A 14656-nucleotide genomic window follows, 5' to 3' on the forward strand; every position below is an offset into this window, starting at 1 on the left:
TTAATCAGAGACATTAATAGAAGACAGAAGCTTTTATTTGTGTTTAGAATGCAGCTGAGGTAAAAAATATTTATTACATCCTAAAATTTTTCTTTTTGAAAACTAATCATAACTTTAAGTGGCTCTGTTCAATAGGACTTTCTGCAATGGTGGGAATAATCTGTATCTGTGCAATCCAGTACAGTGGTTAGTAGCTACCTGTGCCTCCTGAACAGCTGAAATGTGGAACTGAAGCTTTTATTTTATTAAGCTTTAATGAATTTAACCATCTGTGGCTACTCTATTGGACAGTGTACTTTAAAGTAAGATACATCATAATTGTTCTTGTCTAAAAGTAATTCAGTAAAATATTTATCCTCCAAAGTCCATAGTGTCAACAGGTTTAGTTCTGGGTTGTAGGTTAAAAAATCAGATGGTCGAGACTCTTTAACATATAAAGCTGTTATAATAAGAACAACAATAAAAATTCTTTTTTGGAGCTGGCTTCATTCACAGCGTCCACTTGAGTTCTGAAAGGTTGGAGGAAAGGGGAAGAGTTTGCTTCCCTTGTTTTTATTACAGCTTATTCTCATTTATTTTTCCACTTTCTTCACTATATGCCAGAGCCAAGATGAGCTTTTAGGATGTTTAAGGGTTCAACTAATAAGACACTGTGATTGCAGTGAGGAAAGGGTGGGGCATTTGGAAGCCACAGATAATTTTAGGTGAAATCCCTATCTGAATTAACAGAAATTGGAAAATTAAATAAGTAGTTTAATTTATTTCCTCTATTTCCCAATAGATTCTCTGAATATTAGATAGCAGCCATATTTAATATGTCAATCAATGTCATGTTTGAGGTTTAGAAAAGGTAGAACGTGATCATCTAACATTAATGAACTTGGAGATTGCCCAGGCCTTATGATTACACATTTTACACATGAAGGAACGAGAACCAGAGAGTTTAAATAGCTTCACCAAGGTCTTACAGTGTTTTGGGGATAATGATTTCACTGTGGCTTTTAAAATATGTATAGTAGTCTTAAGCAAGGTAATGTGTGTGTGTGTGTGTGTGTGTGTGTGTTTTTCATGTATTTAGAAACCTGTGTAGGGATGACAGAACCTTATAAAGAGATAAAGAAGACGTTTTAGGGATTACATCTTTGAACAGCATAGAAATATGGTTTATTTCTTTCAGGTTAGGTAGATTTATCTCCTGCTGTCAAGAGTCCCACTCTATGTGTGGGGGATGATATATATATGTTTGTGTTTATTTTTAATGCCAGCAAGTTTTTATTTGGAAATGAATGTATATTTCTATTTCTAAGGATAAGTTTTTTGCCAAAATGGGATTATAAACTTTTTAATTTCACAAAAGTTAGCTCTTCCATGTCTTGAAGGAGGGAATTGATACAGTTTATACTGATGATACAAATTTTTGCCAAGGCACTTTCCTGAAAGCCCAGATCTTTGGGAGGATAACTCTTAAGTTTAACCGAACAATTAGATTTGCTAATTATGTCATTGGGAGGTTTCCATGCTCCCACACTTACTTAGGGGGGTCAAGGTAGTCAATAGGCTTATGGTTACCCTCCCGAGCAACTCCAAAACAAGCCAAGGTTACTGCTATTGCTGTGTTCACTGTTCGAGTTACTTCTTCTGGTGTCTTTCCCAGAGATGGGTTCACTTCCATGATATCTAGTCCTGAGAGGAGCCCTACAACAAATGGAAATAATGTAATTTATTAAATAGTTGACATTTTTAATTTAGTACAGACTGACTTGAAATATTATCCAGGAATGCAAAGAAGTGGTAACAAATGAAAACACTTTAGTCATTGCATCGTGTGGTAGGCATTCTGGAAGTGCCAGTTGGGACTTGATTTTCAGATCGAAGAGGTTTAAATATTTATCAGCCAGGCGTATACTTTCTTCTTCATTAACTCAGATTGTTACCTACCTGTTTTGTAAATTTCTTCTGTGAGGTAGAGACCTTCTCTATAAGACAGACCCCCCTGGACTGGTGTGCCAGTAGCTGGTGTGAAAGACGGATCCAGTCCATCGACATCAAAGCTCAGATGAATTGGCCTTTTCTTTCTTTTACGAGACAGGAAAGGAATTCAATTTAAAGTTGGCGGTTTAATGTTTAGTAGAAAAATACAGTTCTTACCTTGCTTTATAAAAATAAAAAACCCAGTGAAGTACCGTGATTATACTTACAGACTTTATTAATAACTTAAATTGATTAGTGTCCATAGCAAGTCCTTTTAATAATACTTGTTATACACACACACACACAAAGCATCATACCTTCCTAGTAGATAGCTGAGTGCTTCTTCCATCACCTTGCCAATTCCTAATTTATCCACTTCAGTCATTGAAAAGTATTTAATTCCCAGAGTTTTCAAAATATAGCTATGAAAGAGAAGATAGTAAAATAATCTATAGTTTTTAAGGACGCTAACTATGCTTTCTAATTTTAAAGAAAAGATCAATGTAGCAAGATACAAAAAATAAGTCTGTGAACTTTACATATATATTAATATATTTTTAATAGCAAGTCAAGGTAAAAATCACCTGAATACATTCATATATATGTATGGACATGTATGTGTATAAATATATGTAGATATATATAGAAAGAGACTTAGTGTTAAAAATAATTTTTTCTCATTGACTTGACCAGCATGCCTAGCACAAGAAAGGACAAAAAGGAAGCTAAATCACATCAAGGAATAGACTTACTGTTCTGCAGGGTCCACGTCTCTCAGGCCAATATACACAATATCTTTGGCAGACACGCAGGGAGTCACCCAGGAGAATCCTGGGACATCGGGGATCTAAAATTGCAATGTTTCCATTTGGTTATATATACTTCCCTTGAGCAAATCTTACTTCGAAAGTTAAGGACATTTATTAGATTGTGCGTATCATATTTAGAACATAAATTTTAAGGAAATCATTAAAAAATAATACAAGATTAAGAACGAAGTGCCTGCCCCGCTGTGCTACCCTTGATCACTTTGGCTTTACCCAGCCTCAGTCAGTGGGCCAGACCTAACCAGAGTCGTTTGTCAGCATTTTCCTTTTCCATGCCCCATTTCAGTGGGGCCCCACTTTCCCAGAACTCTTCTATAAAGAAATCAGTATGTTTCCATTACTTTCATAGCTTCCTTTCCTTCTCTTTCTCAATGCTTAAATCAAGAAGATGGCTTAGTGGCTGAAGGGAATTTTTTATCAGAACTTCAGTTTGACCAAATCTTCGAATGTCCTGGAGGCAAGTTTGGCTGTTCCCATAAGCTAGCTACACATTTTGCAAGTGTATAAACCTACCTCTTTGGTCATCTGTTGAGAAAACAACACTTGTGACATTTAGCAGAAGCAGGTTTGGATCCCCAAGTCTCATCACAAAGGCCAACAGACTACAATTGTATCAATAAAAATCATTATGGACCACAATGTTAAATCTTATTCTGGAATTTCATCTTACATCTTTTAGAAAGGAAATTTCCAGGGAGCAAGGAGGTAATTCTTCCTCTTGTGATTTAGATGTATGCTTCTTACAGTAAAAATATTAAATAATAAACCATAATAATCCACATTTAAAAACTCCATTTTTAAAAAGGCCCTGTGATGTGAAGGGGTCACTTGGTAAGAATGAGCAGCAATGGGGCATGTAGGAGAAAGAGGAGGCACTGGGAGACCATTCCGGCCCTTGCCTTGCTACACATTTGGCAAGTTTGTTAACCTCTGAACCTCTGCTAACTTGCTTATAAATGATTACTCTCTGCCCCACCTACTAAAAAGGGTAATTTAAGACTCAAAAGGGAAGCTACAAATGAAGTCAGTTTGCAAACTATCAAGTAAGGTAGAGGTACAGAACTTCACCACCTTTATCCACCACCCATTGCTTACTGGCTGCTGGGAAGATGGTTTGAGAAATTAACCAAGAATAAGGTGGCAGAGGAGTTCTTACTTCCGCTGCAGCTCCTGAGCTTCTGTTAACAATAATTCTTTTGTAACCAAATATCAACCGGCTGTTTACCTTTCCCTTTAGTTCCTTCAGGAGGAAAGACACAGGTTGTCCATGCAGGTTCCCAGTGGTGGTTGTCAGGGGAGTGTTGACGTCAGTGTGGGCATCCACCCAAATGACACAGAGATCCGGGTGGACCCTGGCATGGCCAGAGATGCTGCCAATCGCCAAACTTTAGAGGAAAATTTTTGTGTGAACAGCGAGTTTGCAAATATCATTACATCCACCCTATGGTTAACACAATATTCTCCCCTAGTTTTCCTTTAAGTCAAAATAGTTAATATTTCTGAGAGGTTTTAAACTGGAGATGCCAATTAAACAATTATAATAATAAAGTATAGCTTACACTTAATATTTACTAACAAGTTATATTTATTCACTTCAGTGACATTATTTAAAAAATCGTAATTTTTTTCAAAACCACCTTCTAATAAAATTACAAATTACAGTTTAAATTAAAAATTAAAAATTAAATGTGTGCAAAGACACTAGCCACACAAGAAACTTTTTAGCATGTGACACTATCCACTTCATAGGGTTAAATCAGGCCTGTTTTCTGAACTCTCATCTCTTGATAAACACTTAATTCTCCCAAGTGAATTATGACAGAGTCTATTTTTCTTAAAATCAATTTATTTTACAGTCGGCGAGCACCTTTCAGAAGTCCTTACATCCGCTTTAGCCAGCGTATCCTGGGAGCTCACTCACTCTATTCAAAGCTCAGATTCTCCACCAGAACTTTCTACCCTCCTGCTACGCATTGAAAGACTCAGCCAGGTCCAGAACACTCAAAGTTCATCTCAGACACTCCAGGCTCCAGAAAACTTGTGGGAATGGAAAAGCTAAATAATATCTAACACGAAAGTTACGAGATCAGGATGTGCAATACGATGTTTGCATTCTCCCACTTGTGAATGTCCAAGTACCATCCAGAGAATCGTGCACTTTAAGATTCTCAGAGTGGAAGCAGTCATGCCTCGATGCTTGGCTATTGATGATTCAGCTTGATGTTTGTTTCCCCCTTCAGGTTTCTTTTCTTTTGGCCATCTGCTTCTCTTAAAATTTCCACTTACAAATTTGTACACTTAAAAAAGAAAGTGAGCCCCAGTTTCTCAGTGGCAGTTGTGTCACAAAAGCCCTGGTAAAATTTGGCTTTAGAGGAGAAGATGGAGGGGGCTGAAGTCATTGACTCTTGCAATGAGAGCCATTTGTAATGTTTGTACTTTTTCTTTTTTAACATTGACACATATTTATTGTGATATATAAGCAATAAAGAAAGAAACTAAAAGGAAATCAAGTTTGTCAACTGCACACTAGACATTTTTAAAACGAGTTCATGAAGGTATATATTCAATACCTAGATTAAATAAAACAGAACTGTGTCATATTTAAATAAAATCGTGGATCAATTAAGTTTTACCTACAGCTTCCAAAGTATGAAATATTAATATAAAAGATGGCATTTCTGGAATGGATTACTCAAGGTCCCGTGCATAGAGTGGTTAGGAGCATTGGCACTGGAACCATATAACCTGGCTTCAAATCCCAGCCATGGGCCTTTTTAGGCAGGTGACCTTGGGAAATTTATCTAACTTCTCGGTACCTCAATTTTTTATCATGAGAACAAAGATATTAACAGCAACTACCTTATAGAGTTGTTGTGAGGATTTAAGTTATGATGTTTGTACTTTTGATCTAATCACACTTCTTCTGATAACACATCCTAGGACCCTGAGAGTAAACATGGAAAGAGGCGTGGGCAAAAATCATCTTTGCTATGTTGTTTGTAATGGTGAAAATTTGAAAATGACCTGAATGTCGAACAATATGCATATATATATAGTGATATATCCTTGATGAAAAATTATGCAACAGTAAAAAATGCTTGTCTATATCATGAAGTAACATAAGGAAATTTGTAGTGTAGATTAAGAATAAAACATAGAATAACTTACACACACAATTGTTAAATACAGCCATATACAAGGAAAAAGTTACGAAGGAAGAAACATGCCAGATTTTCAAAATTCTGGTGGAAATGGTTGTTAGAGAACTGAAATTGCCACTTTTTTTCATTTATATATTTTTATTTCAAAATTTTTATAATGATTACTTTTATAGCAGGAAACACACACTTTAAATTTTGAACTAAATTGCTTCTATTATCAATAACCAAGTATAATATGCTGACTATGAATTTCCTCAGTGCTTATTTATTTAGATAGGGAAGCCTGAATATTTTGCTGAAATCCACTCATAGGTCATGTATTTTCTGCTGTAATAGACAAAGATAATGCAAGACTTTAAACAGAGCTAAATCTATGGTTCCAAAATAAAGTGGTAATCAATAAGATCAAAAGAAAAAAGGCAGAAAATTTGGTATAAAATGTTGATCAATGTTTTCCCTTCCTTATTTACTCTCTTCTCATGGTCTTGGTTATACTTCCTTTGTGGTATTTGTGCCAGAGCCCCAAGGAGATAATCAGGAAATCAGACCTGTGGTCTCCACCCAGTACCAGGCTTGTCCGTCCACTTTTCTTAACTTCTGCCACCACGTCAGCCAGCTGTTCATTTGCTCTTCCCACAGACCTTGGGTTCTTCACAATTTTAAAGGGACTGTCATTAGGGACTTCAGCAAAGGACAGGTCCCCATAATCTTTCACATTACATTCTATAATTAAAATTAAAAGTTTCAGGTTACTAAGTAAAAAAAAAAAGATTACAAAACCATCTGTAGGATGATTCCAATTTTATTAAAAAGTATATTTGCCAAAAAAAAAAAAGCTTACAGTCTTCACAGCTGTCAAAACTTGTTGAAGCTTGAATTTGAGTGACATTATCATTCCACCTTTGCTGCGAACAGGTGCCTGCTGTATACCTCATTCTCTGTAAATGCTTCTTGAAATGAGCCAGTTAGGCGAGACACGAAAGTCTAACAGTGGTAACCTTCTCATTTGGGCTTAATGGGTGGCATCACTGTCTTGGTCTCTGTCTCTCTGTTTATGTGCTTTCTACTCATCTACAATAAGCATGTTTTGTATATGTAATAAAAATAATATTTTAAAAGAATATATATGTATGTACATGTATATGACCAGAAGAAAATCCACCAGTATTTTCTAAATTTTCTGACACTATATAAACAGTCCTTGATTTCAGTCCAACCTGTCACCTGCTGAAGCAGAGCTCAGCTCGCTGCTCTGTCCATTGGACCTGCCTCATAGTGGCATTGTCTGAATTAAATAAGAACACATGGTTAGCAACGAGCCTAACACTTCCGGGAGGTCAGGAAATAAAGCCTCTAATATTATACTGTTTTAATAAGGAGAAATTGTAGGTCACCCAAAGTTTCTAAGGACCCAGGTACACTTCCTAAAAGGCCCTGCTTGGGCTTCAAGGTACAGAGCTTCATGTACAACTGTGGTATGGGCTCACTACAGTGTGCTCTAACCTAACTAGTCATCGTACACTATTTATTACATGTCACTATGTGTCTGTGTCTCAGTAACATCTTCGAATGGTTCAATCTGATGTAAAATGTGACCAAATTACGCTTCTTAACTGAGGGACCGGTCTAGGCCATTTACCCAAGGTTTCTGTTCCCTTTTGGGGTTTTTTTTTTTAGCTTTATGAGGTATTATTTTTGTTCACTAAAATTCACTTATTTTACTTATTTATTTTAATTGAAGTACAGTCAGTGACAATGTGTCAATTTCTGGTGTACAGCACAATGTCCCAGTCATGCATGTATACATATATATATATATACCTTTTCCTATTCAAAATTCACTCATTTTAAATGTACAGGTCAACCAGTCTTAGAAACATCTATAGTCTTGCAACCATCACCATAAACAAGAATATGAAAACGAATATATGTATGTATTGTATGACTGAAACATTCTGCTGTACACCAGAAACTGACACAACATTGTACACTGACTATACTTCAATAAAAAAAGAATGGAAATTTGAAAAAAAAATAAGGGCAACAAAAATTAAAAAAAAAAAAAGATTTAGAACATTTTCATTACCTTCCAAAATCCCCTCATGCCCTTTTATGGTCAATCCCGTCTTTTCTGGAATGTCATATGAATGGAATCATACAGTATGTAGGCTTCTGTGTCTGGCCTCTTTCACTCGGCCTGATGTCTTTGAGATTCTTGACGGTGTCTGTAGTCTGTTCCTTTTTATTGCTGGGCACTATCCCATAGTATGAATGTACCACTTTTTACTTCTCCACTCACTGGGTGATGGGCATTTTGTTGTTCCCATTTGTTGGCTTTTATAAATAATGCTGCTACAAACCTTCAAGTAGAAGCATTTTGTAGTGTATGTTTTCACTTCTCTTGGGTAAATATCTAGGAGGAGATTTGCTGGGTCATGCGGCAAATATTGATTTAAGAACCTGGCAAATTGCTTTCCAAAGTGGCTGTATCATTATGCATTCGCACCAGCAATATGTGAGGATTCCAGTTACTCCATATCCTAGCCAACACTTCATCAGGGTTTTATATATAAAGATGATGTTTGCTTTGGACTACACTTTAAAAATGTGTATCACTTTTCACTTGTGTGGTTGTGAATATGTGCCTATATGTATATACGTGTGTGTGTGCATTCACACATACACACTATGCAAACACTAGGCACTATTATTATATTATCATTTTATTTAATTTCCTTTTACAAATTAGGGTCCTCTTGCTGGTAATGCACTTCTTGCTGTCCCTGGCTTTTTGCTTTCAATTCCCCTGACTCCCCACCCACCCCTACCCCCAGTTCTTGCACATACAGATTCTCATACAATAGTCTGGCTGGAAAGACAAAACATCTGAGTGAGACTATTCATCCAACAGTATTTATTAAGCATTCTCCACATTGCAGCTTTTTTAATGGATGTACTTGTAAGGTGATAGGCAGAGCTGAAATTCTGTGCTATAAATGTCACTCCAGACAGACTCTCTTTTAGCAGAAGCCTGCTCCTTCCTTCAGCGTGGGAAGGAAATCAGGCTGATCATTTTTCAACTTAAAAATTACCTTGTTCAAACTAGTGGCTGCCAGTCGGGAGAGGGAGGAGGGGAAAGGTAATATAGGGGTAGGGATTAAGAGGTACAAACTATTATGTATAAAATAAGCTTATATTATACATAATACAGGATACAATATATCCTTATTGTATATAAGGATTATATACAATATATACAATATATTGTATATATATCCTTATATTGTATATAAGCACAGGGAACATAGCCAGCATTTTATAACTATAAGTGGAGTGTAACCTTTAAAAATTGGGCATCACTATATTGTACACCTACAACTTATATAATATTGTACATCAACTATACTTCAATAAAAAATTATTAATTTTTTAAAATTACCTTGCTCTTTAAGTTTCTCAAGCAGACCAGCCTTTCTCAATACTGTAGGGCCTTCTTCCACCCCTCCTCGTGGCTGAACAATTTAAAAATACAGTAATTCAGACAGGATCAGTACCATCAGATGCCCATTAGGAACCCTTTTCATTAACCTTATGAAGAGTAACAATCTTTTTTGAGTACCTACAGAGCCAGGAATTTACATTATCTCTTCTAATCATCACAGCAAGGTAGACTGAAATACTCCTATGTCAAATACGAGGATCGAGAATCAGAAAGGTTACAGCATTTTCCTCCAGGCACACAGCTAACAAGTGGCAGAGCCTTAGTTCACATCCAGGTCCTTTGGATTCTAAAACTTGCATCTCCTCTTCCCATCACACCCTGTCACCAACACAGTGAACACAGATTTTGCACAAATGCACTCTGATAGATAGAAATAATGATTAAAAGGAGAGGGTTTCTGCCTTGCAGTAACTAGCAAGCTAACAGGGGACCTGGGTTTTTAATCCCAGTTAGAGTACTTGGGAGATTTGCTTCAACACAGATACAAGATGTCACAGCCACAAAAACAGGGTGCTCCTAACTCTGCTGGGGCCGAGTGTGTCAGGGAAGACTGCATGGAGCAGACGACATTTCAGCTGAGTCCAGCAACAAGAGTAGGTATTCAGGAAGACAGGATGATGGAGAAACTTTACAAACCAGGAGAACAACCTCAGTAAAAACATCAGGCAAACGACAACAAAAAAAAGGTGTGGCACGAGAGAGACTTCCATGCAAGTCCTCATGGTATTAAGCTAGGGCTCTTGGGGAGAAAGCCGGCAGCAGGGAAAATCATCACCCAGGAGCTGAAATCAAGAAAACCAAGCCAGTATTTCAAGTTTTGACCTGCTTAAGTACAGGTGGCGTAATTCTACCCTTGCTCATTTTACATCAGGGAAGCTCACACACTTCGTTCCTGCAGTGAGTCTTCTCCAGCCTCCTGGCAGAATAGCCATCTAAAGAAGCAGTTCTTTTATGTGTCTCTCTGATTCTAATTTCCAACAGGGCTTTTCAATACAGAAAGTTACTTTTTTGTGTCTGTGTGTGAGATGGGAAGAAATGCCAAAAGGCTGGTGTGTCTATCCCTAGGATTGCACTGTAGCACCAAACTAAACAGATATTTCTTCCTAAATCAAATTGCCAGAGGACCTGCCCTGGCTGCCCAGCAAGTCCTCCATGGCAAATCCCTGTCCCTGGCAGCAGGGGACCGCGCACGCTCAGCCCGACACATTTTGCTCCTTCAGGGGCGCCACTCCCTTTTTAGACAAACTTTTTTTTAGACTCCCACCCCCTCATCAAGTAGATAAATTTCTCTTTAAACTCCACTAGAGTGATGCTTGTCTCAAATTTTGCCTTGGTCTTTTGTTTGTTTTTGTTTCTTCTCCATTGTTAAATTTCAGGCAGTGTCCGTCACCCTCCCAGCATGGTATTTTCTACTGCAGGTCTCACGCTTAGTAAATACTCAAAAGTTGTCAATTTGAGAAAATTCCCTGCCCTTTTTCCTTCTCCCATTCAAACTTTAGAATAAATCTTAGGCACCCCTCTAATTGATCCTAAAGTTGCCCCTCAATATCTGCAGGGAATTTGTTCCAGGATGTCTGCAGATGCTCAAGTCCCTTACATAAAATCACGTTAACGTGGACCCTCCATATGCACAGATGTAACCCGCAGATACAGAACCCACAGATATGGAGGGCCGACTATATAATTATGATAACAGTTGTTCAACTTCCCAGAGCGACACTTTGCAGCATTCTCTTTTGTCTGATTCAAATCGCCTCTCATGATTGGTCTTTTCTCATTGTTTGATTTATCTGCGCATTTTGGAAATCACTTGATTAACCCAACTGACTTTGAAGGTCCTCTCCAATCCCTAGCTGGCACAACTCTAAGATCCACTATAGATTTAATGATGCACCAATGCAGATCAGGAGCACAGGCACTGGTATCAGACAGTCTTGTATGGAATTATACAGTCAAAGCTGTGTGACCTTGAGAAAATTATCAAACCTCTCTGAGCCTTCATTAACAGTAAAATAAATATAATAAATACCTACCCCATTTTTTAATACCACCTCCTTCCTCCAACCATTGCCTTGCAAGGAAATGAGGCAGGGGATGGAGTCTTTTCTCAGACTCAACCTTCTCTCCTTTGCCTGTTTATTAAATTTTTACCTCTTTTATGTGTGGACAGAAGCTTATATACTGGCCATTTTTTCCCCTCTATGCTATGGCTTAGTGTAGTCCCTCTCTCTGAGTTCTTACTATTATGAGACAATAAGCTTCATTCTCATGGGGCCATGTTTTAATAAGGAAGAGCTGCAGGGGGCAGGGGGGAAGAATTATGGAGAACAGAGCATGCATCAGACTATTTTTCAAAATATTATCCCCTAGAGGGGCTGCTATTATCAGCCTAAGGCTTTCTGCTGAGATCCAGGGATCAGGACATGTTTCAGCCCTTTCTTCCGTCCTTCCCTCCATCTCTCTCTCTCTCCCTTCCTTCCTCCCTTCACTCCTTCAGTTATTTCAGTACGATCTTTTGTTAGAATCTGTTCCAAGAACAGGTGAACACATTGTAGATTTTGCAATTAACCCCAGCATTAAAAGTAACACTTCTGTGTCAGCAAAACGTCCCCGTGTTCCAGGAGAGAACTTTGAAAGATTCCAGGGGAAGAGAAGCAGTATTGACTGACGGCCCAAATGCAGTCTGTGTCTCTAACCTCCAACCTGTTCTAATCTGTTTTGCAATTTAAAAAAAAAAAAAAAAAAAAAAGCCAGAGTGCTGAGCAAGAGTTCAAAACTAAGAGAAGCAAAACGTTGCCCAGGTGGGCAAAGAGAAAGTTCTGAGAAACCTAAAAAAACACCATTTAAAGCAACCACAACCACAAAAATCAGCCTGAGGAGTTTCAATTCACACTTCATCTTGTTTGCTTTTGTTTTTGTTCTTTTCTTCCCCCTCTTTTAGTACAGACGCTTGCTGGAGTCAAAGGTGTCTACAGTCTCACTGGATTTGCCAGAATGAATGTGTCTGGGCATAAGAAAAAGATTGTATCTTTACATGTTGCTGGCATGTTTTGGAATCTGGGAGTTTGTTAAATCCATTTGTCCTTTTAACATGGCCAACCTGCAGGCAGGTTTCCTTTTTTTGTTTTTCTTTTTCCCTCGCTCAAAGAGAGGTACCCAAAGGATTCTACCTAGGCCATGAGCTAACACTTTTATAGAATTATTAAAGCCCTAAAACACTATGAATCACTCCCAAAATTGAAAAGGCGATAATATTTAGGTTATCTACATTTTAAAAGAATCTGAAGATTGCTGCCCACCTATAAAATTTTTCTAGGTGTTAGGTAACTAAACTAATGTGTTTTTTAGAAAATTCTCACTCCCCCTACACGTGTACGGCGACACCAAAAGCAATGAGAGCGTGGACATTTAAATAAGTGGCTACAATGCAGAAATAGTCTATTTCCATTCAAATCAGGATATTTTTCTCTGAAAACCTGTGAGAAAAAAATTCAGCAGATTCACGTAGGACTGACTGAGGCAGAGGAGTCACAAGAATAAGTGAGTTTGTAACATAATTTATAGAATGCTGCAAAATGGTGAGAAGCCTTGAAAACAGAGATTTCAGGCCAGGTTGTATCAGGCAGATATTAAGCTTAACACCTTACAAATATCAAAGTTCGAAAGTTTCTAGTAAGTTCTGGTTATTAAAAGCCAGGCTGTTTACTAAAAGCCAGGCTGTTTACTCACCTGGCCCTTTGAAAAAGGAGCTCCGATGATCCCTATGGGTTTTGACTTGGAACTCATGCTCCAGCAGTTCTCACGAGTCCTCCAGCTAGTTGTCACTCTCTACAGCCCTCAGTGGTGGAGGGCATATATTTTTTTTCTATTTATAATTGAGTTGAATCCGTTTACTTTATTCTAATGAGGAAGAGTGGCTCCACCTACTGAACCAATGAGACAGTCAGGTGGACGTCCAGCAAGTTCAGACTTGGAATAACGATGCATTTTCCGAGTCAAGATCTCTAATTGAGGTTATTCATGTGGCCAGCTCACACCCATTTGACAAAACCAGCTGGTGACAATTTTTCCTAAGCACAACCTTGATTTCCTGATCATAATCATCTTTTCTAGTCAAAATCAGTTAATCATAGCAACAGAAGCAGAGCTGTGTAAACTCAGGTCCAGGCACATACCTGCTCCAGGTCGTTGCATCCTCCTGTGTTGAAAGGGCTGGGACTGGCAGGATGCGTGTCTCACATCCCTTCCAGTCTGACAACTTTGCATTCAGTTTTCACACTAAGATTAATGGTTAATCCACAAGACACACCTCATGCACCACTAAAATACAGTCTCAGGGTAGGCGTCTAAATTCCTTTCCTGGTGATTACTCAAAGAAAATATTAATTGCCCAATTAATAACCCAGAGGTGTTACCATACTAATTTTGAAATCTGGTGTGCAAGAAAATAACAATTATTGGGCTCATAATATTATAATGAAGATATAGAAGTAAAAACAGCCCCAAGATTGAGTTTTTCTTGTGTGCCATAGGCTGTTCTGTCTTACATTGTCCCTTTTAATCCTTATACAGATTTTATGACCAGCCTCATTATGGGTGTTATTTTACTGATGAAGAAACTAACGCTCAGAGAGGTTGCCAAATGTCACGTAGAGGAAGAGCCATGATTCAGTCGTAGGCATTCTGGAACCACCTAATCACCGGGCTTCACATTCTAAACTCGGACGAAGTGTCAGCTGTCAGACCAGTGTGCCTCTGGGAAGTTGTTTTTCACAAACATATGGGTTTAGAAGAAATGAGCCTTAAAAAATCCTTCCAACTTTAAAGTAACCTGATTATGATTTAAAAGGAAAGTTTATTTAGTAGAAACTAATTTCTTTTTCCTATTGGTAGGTCAGAACATTGTGGACTGTTCAGATTTCATAAGGGCAGAGAATTTTGTCTGTTGTACCTCCAGTGCCTAGAACAGTGCTGACAGGTGATAGGCACCCGATACTTATTGAATATGTGAATGAGGAAACCAAGGTCCCTCAAGGTTAGGACCGTTTTCCATAGGCTTTCTATCTTTTACTTGTGGATTTCCTTGTAGATCCTAAATAATTACTTGTGGTATTCTGTATAGCTAAACATTAACCTCTTATGGTTTCACATTGCAGATAACTTTTCCTAGCCTGTCAGTAATCTGATAACTTTGT

The 14656-nt window shown here is 37.9% G+C and overlaps 1 protein-coding gene across 1 annotated transcript; it reads right to left on the bottom strand.

Moving 5' to 3' along the window:
- Positions 1-1327: 1327 nt before the first annotated feature.
- On the bottom strand, positions 1328-13502 carry ARG1 (arginase 1). Its single transcript, XM_010988662.3, has 8 exons — positions 13191-13502; positions 9399-9471; positions 6508-6682; positions 4024-4183; positions 2724-2818; positions 2289-2393; positions 1939-2075; positions 1328-1695 (listed from the first exon to the last, which is right to left on the bottom strand). The coding sequence occupies exons 1-8, from the start codon at positions 13245-13247 to the stop codon at positions 1529-1531; spliced, it is 969 nt and encodes a 322-aa protein (XP_010986964.1). The 5' UTR covers positions 13248-13502; the 3' UTR covers positions 1328-1528.
- Positions 13503-14656: the final 1154 nt, after the last annotated feature.

Source organism: Camelus dromedarius, chromosome 6 (genome assembly GCF_036321535.1).
Source record: "Camelus dromedarius isolate mCamDro1 chromosome 6, mCamDro1.pat, whole genome shotgun sequence".
Taxonomy (NCBI): domain Eukaryota; kingdom Metazoa; phylum Chordata; class Mammalia; order Artiodactyla; family Camelidae; genus Camelus; species Camelus dromedarius.

What these genes read in the sequence shown, in the direction of transcription:
- ARG1 (XM_010988662.3), bottom strand. Translation starts at nt 13,247, where the DNA reads ATGAGTTCCAAGTCAAAACCCATAGGGATCATCGGAGCTCCTTTTTCA. An exon ending in CTCCTTTTTCAAAGGGCCAG is followed by an intron (nt 9,472 to 13,190) that starts GTGAGTAAACAG and finishes TAAATTGTTCAG; the next exon opens with CCACGAGGAGGGGTGGAAGA. An exon ending in TGAGAAACTTAAAGAGCAAG is followed by an intron (nt 6,683 to 9,398) that starts GTAATTTTAAAA and finishes TTTTAATTATAG; the next exon opens with AATGTAATGTGAAAGATTAT.